General features: G+C 37.8%; 1 protein-coding gene across 3 annotated transcripts in view; it reads left to right on the top strand.

The window, feature by feature from the left end:
* The window catches only part of SMC1B (structural maintenance of chromosomes 1B), an 82,205-nt gene that overhangs the window by 32,804 nt on the left and 26,703 nt on the right, over positions 1–22,698 (top strand). For all 3 annotated transcript variants that reach the window (XM_086403246.1, XM_086403245.1, XM_086403244.1), the window contains 4 exons: positions 5,098–5,244; positions 16,046–16,183; positions 16,482–16,598; positions 18,708–18,814. In XM_086403246.1, the coding sequence (XP_086259372.1) occupies positions 5,098–5,244; positions 16,046–16,183; positions 16,482–16,598; positions 18,708–18,814 (509 nt within the window). The remainder of the gene's footprint in view (positions 1–5,097; positions 5,245–16,045; positions 16,184–16,481; positions 16,599–18,707; positions 18,815–22,698) is intronic.

Genomic DNA, 22,698 nt, shown 5'->3' with positions numbered 1-22,698 from the left:
TGACTTAGCAACTAAACAACAATAACAGATGGCTTTAGGCAAGCTTCTTAATATCTGTAAGCCCCAGTCTATAAGATGGAAATCGTATTTACTCATGGGGTGCAAACATAGAATTGAATAGCATATATGCACTATGTCAAGCATAGTATGATAAATAGTTACAGTAATGACAGCAGCAGCCAACAAAGTAATAAAAAGAATCTCAGAAAATTGTGAGTACCCTCTGCTCTAAGAGGGGAAGTTGACTTGGCCAAGTGTGATGCCTGGGAAGAGAGAGCTGGCATAGAATAGCATATGTGTTATGACAGATTCTTAGTTCAAAGTTCTTGATACACTTCTCTCTCTTCTTGCCAAGCCAGCCCACAAATTTTTGTGTGTGTGTCACATTTGACTTTTACACATTCAAAAAACGAGTTAATAAATGTTCAGTTTGGAAAATAGAGCTCAAAAAGGAAAATTGGGACTTCCCTGGTGGTCCAGTGGTTAAGACTCCACACTTCCAGTGCAGGGGACATGGGTTCAACCCCTGGTGGGGAAATGAGATCCCACATGCCATGTGGTGGACCACCCCCCCCAAAATAATGGAATGTGAAAACCATCCCTAACATGTTCTATAGAGTTGCCAGATCAAATATTTGGACATAAATTTAAAAGTTATTTGTTGTTTATCGGAAGTTCAGATTTAACTGGGCATCCTGTATTCCTCTTTGCTAAGTCTGGCAACCATACTCTTGAAAGATCTAGTGAGTGTTGTGGTATATGTGCCAGATATTTGATAGTCAGCTATATTACTCTTAGCCTTTGTAGGTATTGATATATGCATAATTGGGTCTTTACCATGAGATCAAGTATGTATTTACTACATTTTTTAATGATATCACTTCTATATTTTAATTTTAATCTAGAATTAATTTTAATATGTATTATTAGATGTAGATATTAGCTTTTCCCCCCAAATGGGTGATTATCTATCCCAATATATTTAATAATTTTTATTTTTCTTTTTGATTGAATTAATTGACTTCTCATAGTCTAAATTATTTATACTTTCTTTTTTCATCTAGTTTAATTTGTTATCTCTTATTTGTAGCTGGGGTGGAAAAGGTCAGTTTTCATTTCAATCCCAAAGAAAGGCAATGCCAAAGAATGCCCAAACTACCGCACAATTGCATTCATCTCACACACTAGCAAAGTAATGCTCAAAATTCTCCAAGCCAGGCTTCAGCAATATGTGAACCGTGAACTTCCAGATGTTCAAGCTGGTTTTAGAAAAGGCAGAGGAACCAGAGATGAAGTTGCCAACATCCACTGGATCATCGAGAAAGCAAGAGAGTTCCAGAAAAACATCTATTTCTGCTTTATTGACTATGCCAACGCCTTTGACTATGTGGATCACAATAAACTGTGGAAAATTCTGTAAGAGATGGGAATATCAGACCACCTGACCTGCCTCTCAAGAAACCTATATGCAGGTCAAGAAGCAACAGTTAGAACTGGACATGGAACAACAGACTGGTTCCAAATAGGAAAAGGAGTATGTCAAGGTTGTATATTGTCACCCTGCTTATTTGACTTCTGTGCAGAGTACATCATGAGAAACACTGGGCTGGAAGAAGCACAAGCTAGAATCAAGATTGCCGGGAGAAATACCAATAACCTCAGATATGCAGAAGGAAAGTTATGACCAACCTAGATAGCATTTTCAAAAGCAGAGACATTACTTTGCCAACAAAGGTTAGTCTACTCAAGGCTATGGTTTTTCCTGTGGTCATGTATGGATGTGAGAGTTGGACTGTGAAGAAGGCTGAGCGCCGAAGAGTTGATGCTTTTGAACTGTGGTGTTGGAGAAGACTCTTGAGAGTCCCTCGGACTGCAAGGAGATCCAACCAGTCCATTCTGAAGGAGATCAGCCCTGGGATTTCTTTGGAAGGAATGATGCTGAGGCTGAAACTCCAGTACTTTGGCCACCTCATGCGAAGAGTTGACTCATTGGAAAAGACTCTGATGCTGGGAGGGATTGGGGGCAAGAGGAGAAAGGGACAACAGAGGATGAGATGGCTGGATGGCATCACTGACTCGATGGACGTGAGTCTGGGTGAACTCCAGGAGTTGATGATGGACAGGGAGGTCTGGCATGCTGCGATTCATGGGGTCGCAAAGAGTCGGACACGACTGAGCGACTGATCTGATCTGATCTGAATGACAGAAAGTGAAGAGGAACTAAAAAGCCTCTTGATGAAAGTGAAAGAGGAGAGTCAAAAAGTTGACTTAAAGCTCAACGTTCAGAAAATGAAGATCATGGCATCCGGTCCCATCATCACTTCATGGGAAATAGATGGGGAAACAGTGGAAACAGTGTCAGACTTTATTTTTTGGGGCTCCAAAATCACTGCAGATGGTGACTGCAGCCATGAAATTAAAGGCGCTTACTCCTTGGACGGAAAGTTATGACCAACCTAGACAGCATATTGAAAAGCAGAGACATTACTTTGCCAACAAAGGTCCGTCTAGTCAAGGCTATGGTTTTTCCAGTGGTCATGTATGTATGTGAGAGTTGGACTGTGAAGAAAGCTGAGCGCTGAAGAATTGATGCTTTTGAACTGTGGTGTTGGAGAAGACTCTTGAGAGTCCCTTGGACTGCAAGGAGATCCAACCAGTCCATTCTGAAGGAGATCAGCCCTGGGATTTCTTTGGAAGGACTGATGCTAAAGCTGAAACTCCAGTACTTTGGCCACCTCATGTGAAGAGTTGACTCATTGGAAAGGACTCTGATGCTGGGAGGGATTGGGGGCAGGAGGAGAAGGGGACGACAGAGGATGAGATGGCTGGATGGCATCACTGACTCGATGGACGTGAGTCTGAGTGAACTCCGGGAGTTGGTGATGGACAGGGAAGCCTGGCGTGCTGCGATTCATGGGATCGCAAAGAGTCGGACACGACTGAGCGACTAAACTAACTAACTATTTGTAGCTGTCTTATTGTATATTTATATTTAGTACAATAATCTTTATTTTAATCTATAAAAGAATTTCTTTTAGGAAATAGTCAAGATATACATTATCAATAGGTAAAATGTTAGCCCACAGTGTAAAATTATCATGTATAAAACTAAAATCGTGTTCTTTCTAAATCTTGATCTCAATTCTTAGTACCACTCTTCTAACCAAATGAAATTCTGGTTTTTACTCATGAATCTCCTTATAACCTCTGCAGTTCCCATACTTTTATAATTACACCACCTAGATATATCTCAAAATCCTTTTCCTTTTCTTTACCCTAGATATTGGCTGATTTCATACCATCACCTCTGGCTTCGGGTGGACCAGTCAATCCATTTTCCATATGGTTGCTAGAGTGGTCTGTTTAAAGTTCACATCTCACCATCTGTCTCGTTTGCTGTCAGACAGTGCTAATCTCCAACCCCTCCACACACCCCGTCAGTCCTTAGCTGTGTTTGATCCACATTCTTCCTGTGATGACATACAAAGAGCTCTGTGATCTGCCCTGTCTAGCAGCCTCACTCTTTCCTTTCTTTCCTGAAGTACAGACACAGTAGCTAGAGCTCTAGGAGTCATCTTGGACTACAGAATGACGTTGAAGGTTGTCAAATAAGAGACACTTGACACATCACTAGTGACATACAGTGTGGATGCAAAAGTAAACTTTATTGAGAACAGCTGAAAGGCAGAGGAGCAGTGGAGCCTATGTAGTTCGTCAGCTTTCATTCTGTATAGGTGTACTTTGCTAGGCAAAAATGGCATGAGCTAAAAGTGTTCCAAGAGAGGGAAGCTTTTATGGATAGGTCAGAGGAGTAAGGTGATCATGTAACAGTGGGCTTCCTAGTCAGGGAAACTTCTTTCTGGACCAGACACCACCTACAGGAGTTCAGTTTCCATGCCATTGCTGTTGGTGTCTGGTAGAGATCTAGTGTCTTTCCTGAGTTCAGACCTGATGAGAAAATTCGTTGCCAGGCTAACAGTTGGGAGGGAAGGGAGCCCCCACTGCCTTCCAGAACATAAAAGGCCTGTCTCCTCTGAGGGGTAATCCAAGAAAAATACTAAGGGTGGTAGAGTGGCATGAGAGGAGTGTGGGTTAGCTGTGCAGCCAGCATGTGCACACTGGAATGTTTACCTCTGTGATGGCAAAACAGAGAGGAGCTAAGTTTTCTGTTAAATATAATTAATCTAATTCTAACTCATACTTTTGATAAGACACAGTGAAAGCCTTCACCGCCTCTGGAAGCCTGTGAACCTTCCAGGCTGGGTTGGAACACCCCAGTTTTATGCTTCCAGATTACTGTGTTTCTCTTGTCTCATACTTTCCATTGTAATGATATGTTTATATGTGTCTTTTCCTTACTAGTCTGACTCATAAGGGTGAGTGCCATATTGGACTCTCTTGGTCACTCCAGTCCCCAGTACAGAATGTCTCAAACACAGCAGGCACACAGAGTGTCTGAATCTAGGAATGAATGAGGCTCCTGTTGGCTTTTTTAAAAATTAGCTTATGTTAGGTGGCTTTAGTCCTCCACAGGCTGTCTCCTCCGCTTTGACTAATTAATTAGAAACATTTTAAAAACACTGAGGATTGCTTTCATTTGTTCCATAAAGCAAGACTATAAATTTCAAGCTGTTTTATACATTTGACTCAGTTAAAATTTGGGGTCCAATTTCATATTCATTTTAGAGTACATGGTATATTTGATATTCTAAAGTAACTAAGGCTCTTTTCAAAGAATGTCTTTGACATGTGATGTCAGAGTCTTTAAAATACAGTATTACATAATGTAAAGTATGAGATATTAAATACAAATACTCCTGGGTTTTTTTCTTCTCAATACTGAATATGTTTGGAACTAACATATAATTTTATTTTGAACTTTTTATATTGCTACTCATTTGTGCCTGAAATACAAAACAGAGTTTTGTACTTGAGTTTGTTGGCTGGTGTCCCTCATGAGCTAGTTGTCTTATAATAGAGTTCAGTAAATAGTTTTTTTTAACTACATATTCTTAGCTGTATAAGTTGTTGTGTTATATTCTGTTTTTATCTTCTTCATGTACATTTCTCCAAGGTAAAATATTTTTAATTTTACAGACAGTAGCTCTTGATGGAACATTATTTTTAAAATCTGGAGTGATCTCTGGAGGGTCAAGTGACTTAAAATCCAAGGCTAGATGCTGGGATGAGAAAGAGTTAAAGAATTTAAGAGACAGGAGAACCCAACTAATCCAAGAATTAAAGGTAAATCCATGTTGTAAAAATTGTAGAATACTAAGTAGAGTAATTGTGTTTTTAATGTGTTTTTAAGCAAATTTCTTAGGTAATGAAAGTACCATGCCTTTAGTTTAAAGAAGTCAAATTCTGCAGAATGGAGTAAAGTAAAAAATAAAAATCTTTCCCTTGCCCATCCTTACATCTCAGTGGTATTTCTTAAACATACTTTGATACATATACTCCAGAAATTTTCTCGGTATATGCAAGTCTATGTATTAATTTTCCTGATTTGTTTTATAATAGACTTTTGCTATTGATTGTGTTTGCAACAGGCTTTTTACTTAGTATCACAACATGGACAATGTTTTCATTTAGCATATAGAGAGCTACTTTGTTTTTTGATGAGTCCTTCCTGCTACTTTATTATATAGATTTTAACCAGTGTTACTTTGGTTTTTGTTATTACAAATGAGGCAGCATTCAAATTCCTTTGGAAAGAGAAAGTAACACAGTGCCTGAGAGTATAAATCCTATGGCCACACTGCCTGAGTTTGATTCCTGACTCTCCCACTTACCAGCAGTATGATCTTGTGCAAGTTCCCTATCCCCTTCATACCTTGAACCTTTTAGAGTTACTTTAAAGATTAAATCAGCTATTCAAGATAAAATGCTAATGCCTGACAAAAGTGTAAGCACTATATAAATATTTGTTGTTAGTATACTTTACTTACATCTCTAAGACGATTTCCTACATGTGGGATTTCTGGGTCTGAGGATGTGTGCGTTTAAAAAGTTGATAGATGCTGCTAAATTCCCATTGAAAGAAAACCTGTAGTAGAGAGTGTATGTCCCTAGATTGCAGCACTAGATACTGGCAAATATTTTAATTTTTGCCAACCTGGTAAAGAAAAACATATAATCTAATTGTTTGAATATGCATTTCTTATAACTGAGGTTGAGCATTTACTAATATATTTATCATTTGTTTATTTACTCATTAATTTTTCTTCTGTGAACTTATTAGGCTATTTGTCCTATTAGCTACTTTAAGAATTATTTGTATAATAAGCAAATTACTTCTTAGCATGTTTGTTGTAAATATACTTTCTATTCAGCTTTTTTTGTTGGCTATATTGAAGTATAATTTATATATAGAACAGTCACCAATTTTGAGTGTACGGTTCGGTAAGTTTTGACAAGTGTATGTATTCACCACCAAAATCCTGATATACAACATTTCCATACCCACCCCCACACAATTCCTTTGGGCTCGTTTATAGTCAGTCCCTTCCCCTGGACTCCGTAGAAACTCTGGACCTGGCAGCTCAGTCTACTTTCTATCATTGTAGCTTTTTCTCACTTAGAATTTCATATAAATGGAATAATCATAAAATAGTAGTCTTCTGTTTTATGCTTTCTTCATTTAACCTAATGCTTTTGAAATTCATGTTGTGTGTATCAAAAGTTATTCCGTTTTACAATTCAGTAACTGACATTTAACTTTGTTTTGTCACACATGTATTTTTAATCTCTATGTAACCAAATTTATTAATCTTTTATAACTTCTGGATTTCAGTGTCATGCTCAGAAAGACATTTTTCTTTCTGAAAATGACAAAAGAAATTCAATAATGCTTCCACCCAAAGTATCATTTATTTGAATATTATAATCCCACACACAAATTTACTTGAAATGTAAACTTTAAGAGATACTAAATCAGGATAATGCTTTTTGATTATTTATTTTTCCTATTTAGCTTTCTTCTTTTGTTTATACAAATGATTGATTTTTGATTCAAGGAGGTGTTCTGGCAAAGTTCCTCGGCTAATTTTAATCTTTTTCTATAAACATGACACCACAAACTATGCTTTGATCTAAGGTATACAAAAATTCAACTTTTAAAGATTTTACAAATTTAAGCCTAGGCACAGGGGAAGTTTCAGGAAGGTGGCAGCTTGAATGAATGTGGTTTCCTGTCCGTGTTTATACTAGGTTACCACCTGTGTGTCTCTCACCTGACCCTAGTGGGGAGTTGGGTGTGAATGAGATCTTGGGTTCTGGGAAAGGCCACCAGGAAAAGCTGAGGTAGGGCTTCTCTTTTGATCTTTGAAGAGAGCTGGGAGAAGAATCAGGCATAGGGGAATACTGAAAGAAAGGAAAGCAAGCTCAGTTGCGTCCGACTCTTTGCCACCCCATGGACTGTAACCTACCAGGCTACTCCATCCATGGCATTTTCCAGGCAAGAATAATAGAGTGGATTGCCATTTCCTTCTCCAGGGGATCTTCCCAACCCAGGGATCGAACCCAGGTTCTATCTGCATTTCAGGCAGACACTTTACCATCTGGAGCTACCAGGGAAGCCAGGGGAGTCCTGGAGGAAGGTTAAATATTTGTCCCATGTAAATATGCTTAGTCTTGACCCCCATAAGCTAAATATTAGTAGATTATGGCCCCCCCATCCTGAGTTTGTGGGAGAAGGAAATGGCAACCCACTCCAGTGTTCTTGCCTGGAGAATCCCAGGGACAGCGGAGCCTGGTGGGCTGCCGTCTGTGGGGTTGCACAGAGTCGCACACGACCGAAGCGACTTAGCAGCAGCAGTAGCAGGGAGACCAGAGAGACATCTTTTCCTCCATCTCTGAGTGGGGCACTGGCAATTTTCTGTTGCAGTTGCTGGCCTTTGGGTGTAGAGAATATCTGTGGGGCATCTGCCACTAGGAGTGCTTCAACACGCATACCTGAACCTCAAATAGGCAAAAAAACGCATAAATGCATTTAAGGTATTCCAGGAGCCATCAACACTTGAACAAAAAACTAGAAGCATTAAAGAGATACGGAGTCTTCCCTGGTAGCTCAGACGGTAAAGAATCTGCCTGCAGTGTGGGAGGTCTGGGTTCGATCCCTGGGTAGGGAAGATTCCCTGGAGAAGGGAATGGTAACCCACTCCCATATTCTTGCCTGGAGAATCCCATGGACAGAGGAGCCTGGTGGCTACAGTCCATGGGGTCTCCAAGAGTCGGACACAACTGAGCGACTAACAGACTCAAGGAGATACAGTGTGATGTTGGCCCTCTCTGTAATGCCACGCACAAGAATATTTTCCCAGGAAAAGAAGTATGTGTTTCTAAACTATAGAATGCAATAGATGGATTGAAGGATAGGATCGTCATTGTTGAGATCCACATTAATAACCTGGAAGACAAGTGAAATAGTATCTCAGTGATGGGGAAGAATTGCAAAGATAAGAAAATAGTGAAAAAAAAAGAAAAGAGAAAAATAGAAACTTAGGTAGACTCAGGAGTCTTGGTATGAGAAAAATAAAATTTCCAGAAATTGAAAAAGGAGCACAGAGAAGTAATTTTTTAAAAAAGAAAATGTCTCTTAAACTGAGGATCCACCTTAATTTACCAATTGAAAGGACACGCACAGTTCCATGTAGGATTAATGAGAAAAGGCAAACATTAACACAGATGTAGTTGTAATTCACTAAGCCCTAGGTTATAGAGGCAGTGCTAAAATATGTCACCCCCGCTTCAGAAAGATTCCTTATACATTTAAAAAAATCAAGCTTGTATCAGACTATAAAACTAGTTGAGACTAGAGTAAGAGCTGTAGGCAATCGAGGGAAAAGCACTACCTCCCAAGATACTTACAGTTCAGGAACCTGCAGATAAGCAGATGCAAAGATGATGTCATCCACATGCTCCACGTGAAAACATACCAGAGAAAGTGCTCTCAGCAGCACATGTGTTAGAAGAGACCTAATTGTAATGAATGAACAGTGCTAACCTAACTCAGCAAAACCTGGGAAATAGAGATGGAGAGAGAAATGAATATGTCCCAGAGATCTTACCTGTGAGGAGATGAAGAATATTCTGAAGATTGTATCTTGGTGGGTGGAGGAAGTTGGGTGGGACTAGAGTGTTTAAAAGTACACTCAATTAACATGGGAACAAATAGCAAAAACAATGCAAGAAAAGAATAAAGGATAAAAAGTAAGATGGGGGAAATAAATTCTTGCTAATCAGTCATTACAGTAAACATGAGTAGATTTAAGTTTCCCATTAAAAGACCAAGATCAGACTTCCCTGGTGGTCCAGTGGCTAAGAATCTGCCTGCTAATGCAGGGGACACGGATTTGATCCCTGGTCCAGGAATTCCGATCCCACTTGCTATGGAGCAACTCAGCCAGTGCACCACCGCTACTGAGCCCATGTGCTGCAACTGCTAAAGCCCTTGTGGCCTAGAGCCTGTGCTCCGCAGCAAGAGAAGCCACCTCAGTGAGAAGCCTGTGCCCCGCAACTGGTGAAAGCCTGCACACAGCAGCGAAGCCCCAGTGTAGCCAAAAATAAATACATAAATAAAATTTATATGTTAATAAAAGACCAAGATCATCATAGCTTAAAAGGCAAAACTCAGCTAAATGTCATTTGTAAGAAATTGTCTTAAAATTGAATGTTGAAAATTACGGATGAGCACCTGGCAAATGCAGACAAAACAGGAGTGACAATATCAGACAATGTGAACCTTAAGGTTAAAAATCTTCAACTATATAGTAAGCTTTCAATAAGCATTGAGTAAATTGAATAAAGAAGGATATTTAGTTCAGTTCAGTTGCTCAGTCATGTCCGACTCTTTGTGACCCCATGAGAAGGATGCTGCTAAGTCACTTCAGTTGTGTCCAACTCTGTGCGATCCCATAGACGGTAGCCCACCAGGTTCCCCCGTCCCTGGGATTCTCCAGGCAAGAACACTGGAGTGGGTTGCCGTTTCCTTCTCTAATGCATGAAAGTGAAAAGTGAAAGTGAAGTCGCTCAGTCGTGTCCGACCCTCAGCGATCCCATGGACTGCAGCCTACCAGGCTCCTTCATCCATGAGATCTTCCAGGCAAGAGTACTGGAGTGGGGTGCCATTGCCTTCTCCCATGAGAAGGATATTATGTATTAAAAAGTAAGATCTACATTTTAAACCTCTTTGCAGCACATACTACCTAAATATTTAAAACAAGATTAGTTAACAGAAATGAAATTATAATGAAGCATTTCACTGTATGTATGTCTTTCAAAATTGGACACATCTAAGTAGACAAAAACAATAACTTAGAGGAATTGGTAATTCAATCAGTAAGCTTAAATCCAGATTCTATTTCTAACACTAGCAATGTGGCTCTGAGTAAGTTACTTAAACGCTTTAATGCTTTAATTTTCTCATCAATAATAATGGATATAGTAATAGTACTATTTCATAGAATTGTTAAGAGGATTAAATAGGTTAATATAAACTATAAAACACATGCTCAATAAATTTGAGATATTATTTAAATTAGCTGTGAAACATTAAAAACTGATCATATGCTTATCCACAGTGGAAACCTCAGTAGTTTTTAAGAGATTTTTATAGATCCTTTTGGTCATAATTTAATGAAATAGAAATAGTGACCAAAATTTTTTTTGTCTACATAGAAATTAAGAAATGTACCTGTCAATAGTTTCGGGATCAAACAAGTAATCAAGAGGAAAATTACAAAATGTTTCAAAAATGGTGAACACAAAATCTGTGAGATACAGTAAAGCTATATCATGGACGGAGGAGCCTGGTAGGCTGCAGTCCATGGGGTCGCTATGAATCAGACATGACTGAGCGACTTCACTTTCACTTTTCACTTTCATGCATTGGAGAAGGAAATGGCAACCCACTCCAGTGTTCTTGCCTGGAGAATCCCAGGGACAGCGGAGCCTGGTGCGATTCGGTCTATGGGGTCGCAGAGTCAGATACGACTGAAGCAACTTAGCAAAGCTATATCAAGAGGAAAATATGTTATTAAAGAAGAAAAATGAAATATAAGGAAATTTATTACTTTAAGAAATTGGAACCACAAAATAAGCAAAACAATAATGAAAAATTTTAAAGCTACAGTTAAATAGAAAAGGGTAAATCAATCTAAAAACTGGTTGTTTTGAAAGACTAATAAAATAGATAAACCCTGCAACTCTAATGAAGGGAAGAAAAGTAAGAAGTAATCATATACAGATTAGGAATGAGAAAATTAGAATAATTTTAAGAGAACCTTATAAGCAAATAATTTACATAGTTAAAAAATTGAAAATCTGTATGGATGATGTTCAGAAAAATATAAATTGCCAAGATTGATCAGGAAAAAAGTGGAACATTTGAAAAATTAGACAGTGGTAGGGAGTGGTGTAGTTGGCTGGCCCAATACCTAGCCACAACCTTTTCCTTCCTTGGTTGCATCTATTATAGAATCATAAAACTAAATTTGATTTCTGAAGTTTTCTTGGAGCTAGTAGTGGCCGTGTGACAGTTTTGGCAATATCAATGGGAATGTTCGTATTGTCCTTTGCATTTTTCCCTTCCTGACTGGAATGCAGTCAAGAGGGCTGGAGGTGCAGCAGCAGTTTTGTACCAAGAGAGCAAGCTTGAGTATAAAAACCATTGTATTAAGAAGCCAACATTGTTTGTTAAAAGCCCAATATGGGCTTCCCTGTGGTAAAGAATCTGCCTGCAGTGTGGGAGCCACAGGTTTGATCTCTGGGTCTGGAAGATCCCCTAGAGAAGGAAATGGCAACTCACTCCAGCATTCTTGCCTGGGAAATCTGATGGACAGAGGAGCCTGGTGGGCTTACAGTCCACGAGGTTGCAAGAGTCTGACATAACTCAGCAATTAAACCACCACCCACCATACCCCAATATAAAAAGTAAAAAGCTGAAAATTAGATGCCGTTGTTGAGGAATTGCATCACTGTAGACTGCTTTTGTGTGAGAAAAATAAAGCCACGTTTTTTTAAGCCACTGTTAGTTGAATGATCTCCCATTGAAAACAGACTCCAGTAATGCAAAATAATGAGGCAGCTATGGAAAAGAGTGTGGCAACTCACAAGAAATTAAAAAATAGAATTATCAAATGATCCAGCAATTCTCCATCTGAGTATATATACCCTACGGAATTGAAAGCAGGGTCTGGATAATACTAGTTAATAGTATTAGATAATAATAGTATTATTCATAACATAGTACCATGTTCATAACAGCATTATTCATAATAGCCAAAAAGTAGAAGCAGCCCAAGTGTTCAGTAGATGAACAGATGAGCAGATTAGGGTCTATACATATAATGGAATATTATTCAGCCTTTAAAAGGGAGGAAACTAACACATGCTACAAAAATGGGTGAATTTTCAAGATGTTATGCTACATGAAATAGAACGTGAAAGTGAAAGTTGCTCAGTCGTGTCCAACTCTTTGTGACTCCATGGACTGTATAGTCCATGAAATTCTCTAGGCCAGAATACTGGAGTGGGTAGCCTTTCCCTTTTCCAGGGGATCCTCCCAACGCAAGGATTGAACCCAGGGCTCCTGCATTGCAGGTGAATTCTTTACTAGCTGAACCAAAAGGGAAGCCCAAGGATACTGGAGTGGGTAGCCTGTCCCTTCTCCAGTGGATCTTCCTGACCCAGGAATCAAACTGGGTTCTCCTGCACTGCAGGCAAATTCTTTACCAGCTGAGCCACCAGGGAAGCACATGAAATAAGTAAATTGCAAAAAGACAAATATCGTATGATACAATAGTCAAAATAGAGGCAGAAAAGTAGAGGACAGTTGCCAGGGCCTGGAGAGTAGAATGGAAGCTTGTTTCATGGGTATAGGTTCAGTTTTATAAGATAAAAAGAGGTCTGGAATTGAAACATGTATATTATCATACATGAAAAACAGATTGCCAGTCTAGGTTCGATGCATGAGACAGGGTGCTCAGGGCTGGTGCACTGGGATGACCCAGAGGGATGGGATGGGGAGGGAGGTGGGAGGGGGGTTCAGGATGGGGAACACATGTATACCCATGACTGATTCATGTCAATGTATGGCAAAAACCACTACAATATTGTAAAGTAATTAGCCTCCAAAAAAAAAGAGATCTGGAAGTTGGTTGCACAACAATGTAAATGTACTTAAATACTGTTGAACTGTACACTTTAAAAATGACAAAGATGATTAATTGTATATATATTTTGTCACAATTGAAAAGATTAGGATCAGATGGGTTTACAGCTGAGTTCTAATATAATTCTCAGGTAAGCCATTCTAGATCATAGAAAAAGATGGGAACGTCTCATTTTATTTAATATAGGTAGTATAACTTTAATATCAAATATTATAAAGATAACCACAAAAATAAAACTAAAGACCGACTTCCCTTGTGAGCATAATGTGTAATTTCTAAGTTAAATATCACCACTGAGTATTTAGCAATGTAGTGATAGAAAAATACATCTGTTGAATAGAATTTGTTCTAAGAATACATAGGTGTTTCAGTGTTGCCATCAGTCAATATAATCCATTACATTTACAAATTAAAGGCAGGAGAAAAGTCATGTGATCCTAATTAGATTTTATAAAGGTCAGCTTCTGGTCCTAATTAAAGTCCTAAGTAAAAGAGTAATTTGTGGAAATTACTTTAAAAAAATAAATATCTCTTGCCCAGAACAACAGAAATAATTGATTAAATGCTGAAACATAAAAATTATTTTAGTTAAAATCAGGAAGTAAACAGATATCTCCTGTCACTGTTATTATTTAACATAGTCTTAGAAGTTATATTAATTATATTTAGGCACAAAATGAAATAATTTATATACATTTTTGAGAAGGAGAAAAACTAACCTTTTTCTGATAAGATTGTAGTTTAAAAACTACTAGATTAAATAAGGTAATGAGAGGGCTACATAAACAAAACTGTAGTTTTTCTCTATACTGTAAAAGAGCATCTAAAATGGGGAAAATACTCTACTCACAATAGAAATAAATGTAAGTATAAAGACATGTAACTATTAGAAAACTAAATCTTATTGAAGGACAAGACAACACCAAAGAAAAGACATACTATATTCTTGGGTTAGAAGTTCTCCAGTTAATATAATTTGAATGCAAGTTCAAGTAAAATATTAGCAAGGATTTTTTATTTGATAAAGTGATTCTCTAATTCTTAGAAATGAATTTCCTGAGACCAGTAAAAAAACATGTAACAGAAGAGAGTGTGGTAACTTCTATTGGAAGTTCTACTGGACAGATTAATTGAGAAAGAATAGGAACTTCAGAAATGGGCCCGGTTATATTTGACAATTTAACATACAACTGGGATGATATTTTGGGCTTACCTGGTGGCTTAGACAGTAAAGAATCACCTACAATGTGGGAGACCTCAGTTCCATCCCTGGGTTGGGACGATCCCCTGGAGGAGGGCGTGGCATCCCACTCCAGTATTCTTGCCTGGAGAATCCCCATGGACAGAGGAGCCTGGTGGGCTGCAGTCCATGGGGTCGCAGAGTCAGATACGACAGAGTGACAAAGCACAGCACAAAATGATATTTTAGTTCGGCGAGGAAAGAAGAGATTAGTAAATGGTATTGGACTTCCCTTGTGGCTCAGCTGGTAAAGAATCCGCCTGCAATGTGGGAAACCTGGGTTGGGAAGATCCCCTGGAGACGGGAAAGGCTACCCACTCCAGGATTCTGGCCTGGAGAATTCCATTTACTGTACAGTCCATGGGGTCGAGAAGAGTCAGAAACAAGTGAGCAACTTTCACTTTCATTGGCACATCTAGGGAAAGTTAATTTTGTGCTCCATATTATGACATGTAAAAATAAATTATGGGTAGATTGAAAGCTTAAATTAAAAGTAGTATTTAAATGAGGATAAAAGCCATTATATAAAATTTTTTAAAGTTTTAAATGAAGACTGTTGGTTCTATACTATCAAAGATTTCTATAAATTGATTTGAAAAAGCCACGATAGAAACATATAGGCAAAGGAGGGGTTTAGGCAGTTCATAGAAGAAATCCATATGGCTAATAAACCTGAAAAAATGCTCGATATAGAATATAGTACTCAGGATTACTTCATGCATATCAATAAGAGTTGGGAAAAATATATATGCTAGTAGATTTATAAAGAAACACATACTCATATATCATTTATAAAAATATGAATGGTTAAAGCTTTGGAAGAGCAGTTAGTACCAGCTAGTATAATAAGAACATGAAGACCTTTGACCTATTGATCTCACGCTGGGGAATCTATTGCATAGAAATAAAAACAGCAGTATTTAAGGGTACACACAGAAGTGTGTTACTGCAGTGCTGCTTGTGATGGCAAAAACCTGGAAACAAAATGAATGCCCATCATTAAGAGAAGAGTGAAATAATTTTGTTACAGTCACACTAGAATAATATACAACCATTGAAAGAATTAATTTAGAGCTTTATCAGCTGACTTTTGTGAGTAACTGAATGAGTAAAGCAGGAGGTAGAAAAGTATGTCTAATGTGATTCTAAAATTGCAAAACAAGACTGACAAAAACATATAGGTGAGTATGCATGCACATGTTTTTATATACAGACTTGAAGTAAAAATATAGAAGAACATATATGAGGGATTTATTTGGTTGGGCAATAGGATAGGTGAAGAGAGAAGGAAATGGGTGAGGCAAGGATGCACTAAAGAAAGGCAGTAAAGACCACCACGTGGTCTCATTTACGCCATTTATGTGCCTTGGGCAGAACGTGCACTCCCCATTCTTCATTTTCGTGCCTGTTTCCTGTGACGACATGAGAGAGTTTTCTGAGGAGCCTGTATGGCGTCTTGGTTACTCCAGATGACTTATGCACTTAGTTGCCCCATCTTTTATCAGAAGAAGGGAAGGTAGAGTTGTGGATATGGTTACGTGTAAAAAGCAGTGACTTATGATCTATGAAAGTACTGTGAAAAGTGAAAGTGTTGTCTATTATAAAATGTTACTAGATCTCCCTTTCTTTTTAGGATTTAATGAAGATAGTGCGCAAGGAAGCAGATTTGAAACAAATACAGGCTCTAATACAAGGAACTACTACACGACTCAAATATGCACAAAGTGAACTAGAAATCATTAAAAAGAAGCACCTTGCTGCTTTTTACCGGGTAATATACATTTACATAAAATTTGATGGAAATTGGGACCAAGGCATAGAATTTCAGGAATTACATTTATAAAGCACCATGTAATTTTTATACTTTCCCTTGTGATTGAGGTATATTATAGTCCTTTAAGTTACTTTATTTTTATGACTTTATTTTAATGTTGTTATTCAGTTGTACGTGATTTACCTTATCTCACAGAGTCTCTTTTTTTTCTGAAAGATACCTATCATGTTTTTGGCTTTACTATATAAAGCTAAAATAGCCATGTTAAAAAGATATTTTTCTTTTTTATAATCAGGAACAATCTCAGCTACAAAGTGAACTACTAAATATTGAATCTCAATGTGCCATGTTGAGTGAAGGAATCAAAGAACGACAACAAAGAATTAAAGAATTTCAACGAAAGATAGATAAGGTTATGAGTGATATATTTATTACTAAATGGCATATGGCTTGGTTCTAGACCAGATACCAAATTTAAGGCTTCTTCAATATGTGCTAAAGCAAAGTTTGATAAATGCTAAGTTTTATTGGTTTGCCAAATTAATTTCTTTATATGGTATTAATTTCCTTGTATTCCTTGTATTTTTTGAGACCCACTATTGCTCATCTCAGGGGCGATGACTACTAGTACATGGTTATTCTCTTCAGCTGTCCAGCCTCTCCTTGTCCATTGTAAAATTTGCAGTCATTTTCTTTCTTCCACTGCCTAAGAAGGAAAGAACTTTTCCCCTTGTCTCATCTTTTAAGGTTGTGTATTCACTCAGTAATTTTGTCTTGAACATTTATTATATGCCAGGCACAGCTGCTTGGCTCTGGGGTACCAAAGATATGATCATCTAGCCTCTGCTTATAAAGTAGCAGGAACTTTCTGGCTTAATTCATTCCACTGTTGCTTATCTTTAACCTTTAAAACACTGTTTGTCACACCATCACTCAGTAACTCATTCACCCATTGCCTCTAGTTCTGCCTTTTACCACATGATTTGAAACTACCCTTATGTTGCCCCTTAATTATCCTTTTCCAGGTTAAATATCCCTAATTACTTATTTATTCATATTTACTATGAATAAATAAGACCAGTTCTGGTAACCAGCCTCTGTTGTCAGTGCCTAGAACAAAAAATAAATTGAAAATACTGTCTGACCAGTACAGAGTACCCTGGTTTGTCAAATTATTTGGCACACAGAAACATAATTTTACATGACTTGGATTATCTCCTTATACAAAGTATAGATTACTGTTACAGTAGTCATATCACTTTCATATTTAATTTACATTCAACTGAAGTCTGAAACTTCTTTATATGCTGCTGCTGCTGCTAAGTCGCTTCAGTCGTGTCCGACTCTGTGCGACCTCAGAGACAGCAGCCCACCAGGCTCCCCTGTCCCTGGGATTCTCCAGGCAAGAACACTGGAGTGGGTTGCCATTTCCTTCTCCAATGCATGAAAGTGAAAAGTGAAAGTGAAGTCGCTCAGTCGTGTCTGACTCCTAGCGACCCCATGGACTGCAGCCCACCAGGCTCCTCCATCCATGGGATTCTCCAGGCAAGAGTACTGGAGTGGGGTGCCATTGCCTTCTCCGTTTTCACATGTCCTGTTGCTAAAACAGGTCTCTCTTATCCTATAATTGTGCATAAATGCCAGGCTTTAAAAATCTTTTCGACCCCATGGACTGTAGCCTGTCCTCTGTCCATTGAATTAATTCTCCAGACCAGAATACTGAAGTGGGTAGCTATTCCCTTCTCCAGGGGATCTTCCCAACCCAGGGACTGAACCCAGGTCTCCTGCATTGCAGGCAGATTCTTTGCCTTCTGAGTTACCAGGGAAACTCTTAAAAATATTAATGTTAAATGTTATTTTGTTGGATTTGGCTTATTCTAGTTTTTCCAAATTTTCTGAGTGTTAATTCTATGCTTTAGTCCTCTTGGTTTTATATTATTTAAGAATCTATGAAACGAATCGCCAGTCCAGGTTTGATGCAGGATACAGGATGCTTGGGGCTGGTGCACTGGGATGACCCAGAGGGATGGTATGGGGAGGGAGGTGGGATGGGGGTTCAGGATGGGGAACACGTGTACACCCGTGGCGGATTCATGTTGATGTATGGCAAAACCAATACAATATTGTAGAGTAATTAGCCTCCAATTAAAATAAATAAATTTATATTAAAAAAAGAATCTATAGTATTACTCATAAAGAATATTTTCTGTATTTATGTAGAATGTTATGTTTTGGTATGGCTAAAGTAAACATTCCAGTTTTGTATTAAACTCTTCATAAAGCCAAATCACTTAAAAGGCCACCGTGAACTTTATTATTTTGTTGTAGAATAAGAACTCTGAAAATAGGTAAGTGTAGTTAATTAAAGAGAAAGCACCAACTTTACAGAGTAGTGATGCTTGTCGGAAATAGTCTGTCCTAATCCAGAAAATCTTGGTGGGAAAAACATAGATTTAAGGATTGTCTATATATTTTTGTAAAATTGATTATTAAACCATTTGGTTTTAAAATAATTTAAAAGGTTGAAGATGATATTTTTCAACACTTCTGTGAAGAAATCGGTGTAGAAAATATTCGTGAATTTGAGAACAAGCATATTAAACAGCAACAGGAAGCTGATCAAAAAAGGTATTTTTATTAAAAGATGTTGGTAAGCAATTATTTATATATAAATGTAACTATTATTTAATAATTTAAAGGAATTATGCCTGTCAGTCAGTTCAGTCGCTCAGTTGTGTCTGACTCTTTGCGACCCCATGAATTGCAGCACGCCAGGCCTCCCTGTCCATCATCAACTCCCGGAGCTCACTCAAACTCAGGTCCATCGAGTCAGTGATGTCATCCAGCCATCTCATCCTCTGACATCCCCTTCTCCTCCTGCCCCCAATCCCTCCCAGCATCAGAGTCTTTTCCACTAAGTCAACTCTTTGCATGAAGTGGCCAAAGTACTGGAGTTTCAGCTTTAGCATCAGTCCTTCCAAAGAACACCCAGGGCTGATCTCCTTCAGAATGGACTGGTTGGATCTCCTTGCAGTCCAAGGGACTCTCAAGAGTCTTCTCTAACACCACAGTTCAAAAGCATCAATTCTTTGGCACTCAGCCTTCTTCACAGTCCAACTCTCACATCCATACATGACCACTGGAAAAACCATAGCCTTGACTAGATGGACCTTTGTTGGCAAAGTAATGTCTCTGCTTTTCAATATGCTATCCAGGTTGATCATAACTTTCCGTCCAAGGAGTAAGCGTCTTTTAATTTCATGGTTGCAGTTACCGCCTTTATTTCAGTTCATCAAGAAATAGCTAATAAACATTGCTATTTTTATAAAGAGGTCTAATTCTTTTATTCCACAATTTTTAAAGAGAAAAAGCATAAATATACACAGTAAGAGAATGGGGAAATAATTACACACACAGTGGTTATTAAAATGTACTTAGTTCTCTGTCAGTATCCATGTATGTAGATAAAGTTGTATAACCTTTCTATAAACAAACAGCCTCAGGCCACTTGCCGGAAAAGAGGAGGATATTCCCTTCTATTTCTAGCTTGCTGAAATTTCTTTTATTATGAGTGAGTGTTGAATTTTGTCAAATGCTTTTTCTGCTATCTGTTGGGATAATAATACTGTTGGAGTTTGGAGGGAGGTGGCTTATTAATATACTAAATTACAGTGATTGATTTTTAGAATATTAAACCAACTTAGCATATCTAAGATGAACCCCACTGGGTCATGTTGTATTATTCTTTTCAAATATTTTTGGATTGACTCATTAAAATTTTAGTGTGGATTTTTATATCTATATTCATGAGAGTATTGGTCTATAGTTTATTTTTCTTGCAAATATTCTTTTTTATATTTTTGTATCAGGTAATGCCAGACTCATAAAATGAGTCAGGAATTATTCTCTCCTCTGTTTTTCATGGAGAGTTTTTGTAGAATTTTATTATTTTTTTCCTAAAGTTTGGTAAATTTTGGTAAATTTTGCAAGTGCTACCCACTTTTCTTTATGGAAATATTTTTAAAGTTAAAAATTCAGTTTCCTTATTGATATAAGGCCATTCAGGACATCTTTTTTTCTTGAGTGAGCTTTGGTAGCTTGTGTATTGAAAATAACATTTGTGTATTTCATCTGAGTTATCAAATTTATTAATATAAAATTATTAACATTTCCCCTTTCATCCTTTTCAGTTTCGTAGGATCTGTACTGATGGCCCTTTCATTCCTGATATTGCTAATTTGTTTTCTTTTCTTCTTGATGTCTGCTAGAGTTATATCAGTTTTATGGTCCTTTGTAAGACCAGCTCTTGGCTTCATTGATTTTTCTCTATGGTTTATCTGTTTCTATGTAGTTGACTTCTGTTCTTAACTTCTTTATTTCCTTGCTGCTACTTATTTTGGGTTTAATTTACTTCTCTTTTTTCTTACTTTTTAAGATAGAAGCTTGCTTTATGTATTTTACGCTTTTCTTCGTTTATAATATAAGCATTTAAGCTGTTTATTTTCCTTTAAGCACTGCTTAAGCTCCATCCCACTACTGCTGGTATGTTTTATTTCATTTTCGTTCCATTTAAAATATTTGTTAATATTCTTTGTGGTTTCGTTCTGTGATCTGTGGGGTGTTTAGAAGTATTGTTTAATTTAACAGAAATTGTTGTGATGGGGGAGGATTTAGATATGTTTCTGTTACTGATTTTTATTGTGATAAATATATTTTGCATTATTTAAATCCTTTTAAGTTGATTGACACTTATTTGATAACATGGCATGTATTATATCTTAATAAATATTCTGTGTGCTCTTGAAACGAATATGCATTGTTCTATTGGGTAGAGTATTTTCTGAGTAACTTTTAAGTCAAGTTGATTGGTGTCTTTTATGTACTTACTAACTCGGTCTAATTGGTCTAGTGTTCCCTAAGAGAGGAGTTTTGAAATTTCCAAGTACTTTTGGATCTGTCATTCTCTCCTTCCAGTTTTCTCAGTTTATATTTCATGATGTTTAAAGTTTTGTGATTAGGTGCATTCATGTTTGGGATCATTATGTCTTTTTGAGGAATTAGTCCCTTCTCCAGAAAGAATGAAGAGGATGGGCCAAAGTGGAATCAACACTCAGCTGTGGATGTATCTGGTGGTAAAAGTAAAGTCCAATGCTCTAAAGAACAATATTGTATAGGAACGTGGAGTATTAGATCGATCAATCAAGGTAGATTGGATGTGGTCAAGCAGGAGATGGCAAGAGTGAACACTGACATTTTAGGAATAAGTGAACTAAAATCAACAATAAAGGGTGAATTTAATTCAGATAACCATCTACTACTGTGGGCAAGAATCCCTTAGAAGAAATGGAGTAGCCCTCATAGTCAACAAAAGAGCCCAAAATGCAGTACTTGGGGCAACCTCAAAAGCAACAGAATGATCTCAGTTGTTTCCAAGGAAAACTACTCAACATCACAGTAATCCAAGTCTATGCCTCAACCAGTAATGCTGAAGAACCTGAAGTTGACTGGTTCTATGAAGATCTACAAGACTTTGTAGAGCTAACAACAGAAAAAGATGTCCTTTTCATCATAGGGGATTGGAATGCAAATGTAGGAAGTCAAGAGATAACTGGAGTAACAAGTAAGTTTGGCCTTGAAGTACAAAATGAAGCAGGACAAAGGCTAATAGAGTTTTGTCAAGAGAACACACTGGTCATAGCAAACGCCCGCTTCCAACAACACAAGATGACTACACATGGACATCACCAGATGGTCAATACTGAAATCAGATTAATTATATTTTTTGCAACCAAAGGTGGAGAAGCTCTATACAGTTAGCAGAAGCAACCTGGAGTTGACTCAAGCTCAGGTGATGAGCTCCTTATTGCAAAATTCAGGCTCATCCTTGAGCAAGTAGGGAAAACCACTATGCCATTCAGGTATGACCTAAATCAAATCCCTCATGATTGTATGGTGCAGATGACAAATGGATTCAAGAAATTAGATCTGATAGAGTGCCTGAAGAACTATGGATGGAATTTCATAACACTGTACCGGAGGCAGTGACCAAGACCATCCTAAAGAAAAAGAAATGCAAGAAGGCAAAGTAGTTGTCTCAGAAGGCTTTACAAATAGCTGAGAAAAGACGAGAGGTGAAAGCCTAGGGAAAGATATACCCAACTGAGTGCAGAATTCCAGAGAATAGAAAGGAGAGGTAAGAAAGCATTCTCAAGTGAACAGTGCAAAGAAATAGAGGAAAACAACAGAACGGGAAAGATGAGAGATTTCTTCAAGAAAACTGGAAATATCAGTGGAACATTTAATGCAAGGATGGGCACAATAAAGGACAGAAATGGTATGGACCTAACAGAAGCAGAAGAAATTAAGAAGAGATGGCAAGAAGAACTATACAAAAAAGATCTTCACGACCCAGATAATCACAATGGTGCAATCACTTACCGAGAGCCAGACATCCTGGAGTGTGAAGTCAAGGGGCCTTAGGAAGCATTACTACCAACAAAGCTAGTAGAGGT

This window comes from Bos grunniens, chromosome 5 (genome assembly GCF_055505025.1).
Source record: "Bos grunniens cultivar Pamir isolate PY7600 chromosome 5, Bosgru_T2T1.0, whole genome shotgun sequence".
Classification (NCBI taxonomy): Eukaryota; Metazoa; Chordata; class Mammalia; order Artiodactyla; family Bovidae; genus Bos; species Bos grunniens.
This window is presented reverse-complemented; position numbering and strand designations above follow the sequence as displayed.